This window comes from Orycteropus afer, unplaced genomic scaffold (genome assembly GCF_000298275.1).
Source record: "Orycteropus afer afer isolate SDZICR_OR568_19922 unplaced genomic scaffold, OryAfe1.0 scaffold00541, whole genome shotgun sequence".
Classification (NCBI taxonomy): Eukaryota; Metazoa; Chordata; class Mammalia; order Tubulidentata; family Orycteropodidae; genus Orycteropus; species Orycteropus afer.
Genome location: NW_006922128.1, coordinates 246,940 through 253,862, shown reverse-complemented (window position 1 = coordinate 253,862; position 6,923 = coordinate 246,940). Strand labels below are relative to the sequence as shown.

Sequence of the window (6,923 nt, the reverse complement as noted above, 5' to 3'; positions counted from 1 at the left end):
CATTCTTCTCAATGTTATCCATAATTTGTCATGATCCACACAATCAAATGCCTTTGCATAGTCAATAAAACACAAGTAAACATCTTTCTGGTATTCCCTTCCTTGAGCCAAGATCCATCTGACAACAGCTATGATATACCTTGTTCCACGTCCTCTTCGGAATCCGGCTTGAACCTCTGCAAGTTCTCTGTCAATATACTGCCGCAACCATTTTTGAATTATGTTCAGTAAGATCTTACTTGCATGCGATATTAATGATATTGTTCTATAATTTTCACAATCTGTGGGATCACCTTTCTTTGGAATTGGTACAAATATGGATCTCTTCCAGTCAGTTGGCCAGGTAGCTGGCTTCCAAATCTCTTGGCATAACTGAGTGAGTGCCTCCAATGGGGCATCTGTTTGTTGAAATATCTCAATGGGTATTCCAAGTCCAATTGATGGAACAGTCTCTTCGATAAACAATTCTGGAACAACTGGATCTCCACATGCAAAAGTGTGAAGTTGGACCCTTACCTCACACCATATACAAATATGAACTCAAACTAGATCAAAGACCTAAATGGAAAAGCTCAAACTACAAAGTCTTGGAGGGAAACAGGAAAAAATTCTTATGACCTTAGTCACTAGGGAAATGCAAATGAAAATTCTCATGACCTTCGTCACTAGGGAAATGCAAATGAAAACCGCATGTGATACCTCTTCACGTCCACTATGGTGGCTGTAATAATAATGTGTATTTTTCAAAAGACAATAAATAGCAAGTGTTGGAGAGGATGTGGAGAAATTGGAACCCTTATCCATTTCTGGTAAGAATGCAAAAGGGCACTATGGAAAAGTCTGGTTGTTTCTCAGAAAGTTAAACAGATTGATTAACTACGTAACCCAGCCATTCCGCTCCTAGGTATATGCTCAAAAGACCTGAAAACAGGGACTCAAACAGATACTTGTCCATTAAAGTCCATGACAGCACTATTCACAGCAGCCAAAAGGCAGAATCGGTTGGAGTGCCCCTCAACTGATGAAGATGAACCACAATGTACTGTGGTCTACCCATGCAACAGAGTATCATTCAGCTATAAAGAGAAATACAGTTCCGACGCACACCATGACACGGGTGAACCTTGAAAACATGATGGGAAATGAAGGCAGATAGACACAAAAGGACAAATACTGTATGATCCAATTTATATGAAATACATCAGCTAGGGACATTCACAGAGAAGAGAGTGGATTAGAGGTTACCAGGGGCTGAGGACAGTGAATAGGGAAGACCAAAAAAGAGTTGATGCTGTTGAGTTGTGGTGTTGGTGAAGAACACTGAAAGTACCATGGACTTCCAGAAGAACTGACGAATCTATCCTGGAAGAAGGGCAGCCCGATTGCTCCTTGGAAGCGAGAACAGCCAGACTTTGTCCCACCTACTTTGGTCATGTTGTCAGAAGGGACCATTCCCTGGAGAAGGATGCCATGCTTGGTAAAGTGGAGGATCAGCAAAAAAAGGGAAGGCCCTCAATGAGATGGATTGACACAGTGGCTAAAACAACGGGCTCAGGTATAGCAAGGATTGCGAGGCCGGCGCACGACCAGGCAATGTTTTGCTCTGTTGTACATAGTGTCGCTATGAGTCGGAGCCAACTCGATGGCACCGAACAACAGCAACAACAGGGGCTGAAGAGATGGATGGGAAGCCACTGCTTAAGAGCACTTCTAAAGTGACGCAATGCTAGTTCTGTCTTGGGGGATGAGAAGGTTTGGAAACAGACAGTGGTGATGGTTCACAACATTTGTCAATGGAATGCCACCAAATCGTATGCCCAAAAATGGCTAAAACAGCAAATTTAATGTTACATATACTTTACCAATTTCAAAACAAATTGCATGATGACATTGTTCAAACAGCACAAGGCGAGGTGTGCTCATCCCTGGTGGCATCTATGTCATACCTCAAAGACACTTCATTGACGCTTTTACCTTGAGTAACTGGACAAAAAGTCACAACTTAGGCCATTTTCTCTCATTTCTAGAAAAACTCCCTGCCTTTCTATCGCCCAGTCACAAGAATTAGTCCCACCAGCGAGCGCCCACCACGTACCCGGCACTGTTCTCACGCCCACCATGCTGTCATCATCCCCACTATGAAGGGGGCGAAAGTCAGGCTGAGGCTGTGCCCTGGCCCCACCACATCGCCCTGTAACACATCACTGCTGTAGGCTGAGAGCCAAGGAGCCCTCGGGAGCTCTGGACCCTGTGCTCACCTGGAGAAAGCAGGGTAGGGAGGATCTGTGGCAATGACGCATGCAGCCACTTCCGGTCCCCACCTCTCCCCCAAAGCATGGCCAGCACAGGGTCCTTCCTCTCCCTCGGGGCCTCCTGCTCACTCATAATCAGTCCGGGTGTTTCTTCACCCGCCTGTGCCCGTCCTCCCCTCCTCAAAGTAGCACACACACACGCACATGCTTGCTCACACACACACACTTTTACACACAAGCACACACCCATGTGTGTGCATACACAAGCACACACCAACACAGTGCACTCACTCACCCACTTACGCACACACTGTGCACGTGCACACATGTGCACATGCACACAGACATGCACACACACAGTACACACGCCCGAGCCTCCATCCTCTGTAGGAAGGAGCTGTCAGCCTGAAGAAGGAAGCAGGATCTGGGGGAACCCCCTCCCCACAGGAGCCTGACTGACTTCTCACAGACGGAGCTGAGCTCAGTGACCACTGGTGGGGAAGGCGACCAGTGCTGGGTCTGAGGGAGGCATGACCTGTGAACACATGTCTAGAGTCTTGGAACAACTTCAGGAAGTGAGTTCCTCCTGATGGTCTGGGGTAATTTACAAGCCACGAAGCAGTCACAGGACTAGCAGACCAGGGATGAACAGAGCCACAAACACGACTGGGCCACGTCCCGGGCCACTTCAGCCTGGACCTGCTCCCTCCAGAAAGGTCCCTGGGCCCCTGAGCAGGGGTCTGCTGACTTGGGGCTCCTTCTCTGTGGGCCCGTTTGAATCACTCCCTATGCGTGCCACGCCCTAACACTGCGCGGCCGCGAGTCAGAGAGTAGCTCCCTTAGGGTCGATCCACCAGCCTGTGGAATCCCAGCGCCTCTGCCTCCCCAGCCCGGGAGGCTGGCTGCGACTTCCTGACCCCACGGCTCAGGGAGGTCCAAGGCTGAAGGCTTCAACCTGGGCAGGACCGAGGCCCCACAGACCTGGATTCCGCCCAGCCTGCAGACCTGGTGTCAGGTTCAGCGCAGCCTGTGGTAACCTGTCAGTTAAGCCCAACTTGCAGAAGTCTCCCACACTGTGCTAATCACATCTTGATTTGCACTGAAACCCACCCGAGGACACCTTTCAGACGAAAGTGCCTGAGTAGGAGGGATCAATTACTGTGCATCCAGTCCCCCCACAAGGCAAACAGAAAGCCATCACAGGGTTTGCTAGGTTCCTGAAGTGACACAGCACAGGGTCTGTCTGGTACCCAGAGCAGAATCCCGGCTCATCTCCTGGGCGACGTTCCAGGCCCTCCCCGCCAAAGAAAACACCAAACTCGCTGCCATCGAGTCGATCCCAACTCACAGTGACCCTCTTTGGGTTTCCGAGGCAGTAAATCATTACGGAGGAGCTCTGATAGCATAGTGGCTGAGGCACTTGACTGCTAACCAGCAGGCTGGCGGTTCAAACCCACCAGCCACTCCTCGGAAGGAAGATGGGGCAATCTACTTCCATAGTGATACTGCCTCAGAAACCCAAGGAGGGGTCGCTATGAGTCGGGTCCGACTCGACGGCATGTAACGACAACAACAACAAATCATTACTGAAGTAAATGGCGCAGTCTTCCTTCTGCGGAGTGGCTAGTGGGTCTGAACCAGCCCGGGAGACGCTAACATACATTCTGTCTGCTGCCCACAGTTGATGGGTTCGCGCTGCGGGCCCTGAGCTACTGAAGAGCTTGGGGACACTGGTGACATGGGCAAAGTATCACAGAGTCCTCATTGTCCACCCCCACCACAGCCCCTTCAGACCCTGGAAATCTGTTCTGGAAAGCCCATATTCTCATAAACAGTCATGAAGTTAGAGGGACAAGTTGGCTAAACTTTGTCTAATGCTTCAAAGGTCAGGGCCTCCACCTCCTAGACAGGTCACGGAGAACACAGGCTGCCCCCAGAGCCCCTCCACTTGGACGCAGTGTCCTGTCCACCTTGGGGCCGCCTGGGATCCCCCGGGCTCTCCGAGGCAGGGCGGCCGCCAGTCAGGGTGGTGTCACCCTTGTCTCCACCTCTGAGTGGAACCATCCCCGTAAAATCCACTTTGTCCTGATGTACAGATGGGGGGGGCCAGCTCAGGCAGCACCCCCTCCTGGTGCCAGGGAAATGGGGGGACAGTCCCAACCTGTGGGGGCACAGCCGTGGGGGACCAGGGGAGTGGCTCCAGGTCCAGGGCGACTCCGAGGCTGGGAGCCTCACCCTGAGGGACCCCAAGGCAGGAACGGAGTCCTCACCGCCCTGGGCGACCTGCCCTCTGGCTGTGCCCCACAGGCGCGTGCTCACCCAGCGGACTGTGCCCAAGGCCAGGCGCAGTTGCCCCTCCTCGGGGGCAGGAGCTGTCTCTGGGTCTTTGTCCTCACGGAGCCTGGGGTCCTGCCGGCACAGTTCTGGAGCAGCGGCCCTGGCACCATCCTGGTGCCTGTGGGTATAGACAAGCCACCCTCATTTCCACCAGTGCAGTCGGGCCACCGGGGTCCCTGCAGGTGCAGACCGGCCACCCTAGTGCAGACAACCAGCCCTGGTTCCCCATGGTGCAGGCCCACCCAGTTCCCATCAGTGTAGACGACCAGCCCAATTCCCATCAGCGTAGACGGGGCCCTCCTGCTTCCCACTTGTGCAGAAGAGCCAGTTCCTGCCAATATAAACCCACCCAAGCAGCATGGCAGCTGAGGGGATTACCAGGGCGGGGTAACCGGGCCTGGAGCTCCCCCAGACCAGGGGCTGGGCGCTCCATTATACCTCTCTTCCCGAGCAGTCCCTGGGTTGGCAGTTCTAATGCTTCTTCATGGAGAGTCAGCACCTCACAGTGCCACGCCCTTCACAGGTCCCCACACTGTGGCCTCGGGGACCCTGTGACCCCCTAGAAGGAGGGCTGCTGGGTCGCTGGCTCTCACCATCTCCACCCGACTGCCGGGCCTGGTGCAGAGCCCACATAGGAACAGCAGTCAGGTCAGCAGGCCGATGCAGAGATTCTGGGATGAGGCGTTTGGGTCCCAGATTAGCGTGAATGTGCTAAGGGACAGGGCAGTGTTCTCAGTGTCCTCTTCCCAGCCGAGCACAGCCAGCCTTCCTGAGTCCCGCCCTCAGCGCCTTTCTACTCCCCTACCATGTTTCCTCCAGCCGTCCCCAAGCCCAGGGACTGTCCTCAAGCCCAGGGACCATGGCCCCCCTTCCCTGCCTCAGCGCTGGCCTCCAGTGCTGGAGTGGACAGATCCCCTCTGCTCTCCTCTCCATGGAGGCGAAACCCAGTATCCCTACTGCAGGGACCCAGAAGTGTCCGCAGTCTGGTCCAGTATGGACATGGAAAGCGTGTCCATAGGTGAGCCAGCGTGACCCCCATGCTTCTCAGGGTGACCTCTGCGTGCAGGCGGGGGCTCTGGGCCGCCTGGGCCCCTCCGGCCACAGCATCCTCTTCTGGGCCCACACTCACAACAGGAGATTAACAAGCCTTTCCAAACACTCAAGAAGGGGGTTCCGGCAAGATGGCGGACTAGGCAGAAAGACTGCACAGACCCTCTCCAACAAAGAAAAGGGAAACCAATTAACACAGACACAGAAGATAATCCTGGACCCCGGAGCCTGGAAGGGAAGGATATAGAAGTAGACTAAACCCTAACTAGCAGGAGAATTTGTGTGAAAATACCAAAAAAGGAGACAGACGGAGCTGCAGTCTGGCAGCAATCCTGAGTGATCCTGACAGCACAGACATCTTGGAGATTCCCGAGTGCTGGTAGGAATTAAAAATTAACCTAAAAATCAGCCCTGCTAGCCAGGGATTGCACGAAGGACTGTTTTGGTGGCTGGGGAATAAACGGAGAAGGTGAAGAGAAAGGCGGGCTGAGCTGTGGACTTTTGCCAGTCCAGAGGGCGCCGCCATTTTGAAGGTCTAAAAGTGGCTTAACTATTTTGGATATTTAAACAGACAGTGCTCCTGCAGATTCCTGGGTCTTAAGAACACATTCTGCTTTCCAGCAACCCCAAGGACCCTCCGGACCTGAAAGACTGAAAAGGTACCACATTGCTCTTGTTACTCTTATACCCCACACTCGCTTGGTGAACAGAGTTGCAGCCATCCCCCACTCCCACCTACCTTCTGGGCTCACAGGAACTCCATCACAGTCTGTGTGCTCAGATGGAGCCTGGGTGCCCTGCCCTGTCCTCCACCAATATTTTTTTCTCTCTTTTATTTTTTTCTTTTTCACTTTCTTTTTTCTGGTGATTAGTTTGCTTGTATTTCTCTGTTTTAAAACAACTATTATTAATATTTTTGTCCTTTTCACTATTAATCTTCCCCTCCCAGGTCCTAGTTTTCAGTATTTTTTCCTTTCCCTGTTCCTGGTTGAATTTTTTTTTGTTTTGTTTTTTTAACTTAAGTTCCCCCCCCCCCATTTTTCTTGTGGATAACCCCGTTCCTTGTTTTTCTTTTCACATTTTTCCCATTTTTTTCCTTCATTATTCTCCTTCTCTACTTTTTTTCTCCTAATGCCCTATCCCCATATAGTACAGGTTTTCTTATTTTTTCTTCTTCTTTTTCCCTTTTTTCTTTTTTTGGTTACTGTTCATGTGTGATTACAAGGCATGTTTTTTGTCCCTGTGCTTTTATTTTTTGAAGGTTATTCAATTGTAATTTGTGTC

General features: G+C 51.8%; 1 protein-coding gene across 1 annotated transcript in view; it reads right to left on the bottom strand.

Annotated features, from left to right (window-relative positions):
- The window catches only part of PLEKHG4B (pleckstrin homology and RhoGEF domain containing G4B), an 85,986-nt gene extending 80,536 nt beyond the window's left edge, over positions 1-5,450 (bottom strand). Inside the window, 2 exon segments of the mRNA XM_042782953.1 lie at positions 4,572-4,707; positions 5,395-5,450. Of these exon segments, the coding sequence (XP_042638887.1) occupies positions 4,572-4,707; positions 5,395-5,450 (192 nt within the window).
- Between the last annotated feature and the right edge of the window lie 1,473 nt (positions 5,451-6,923).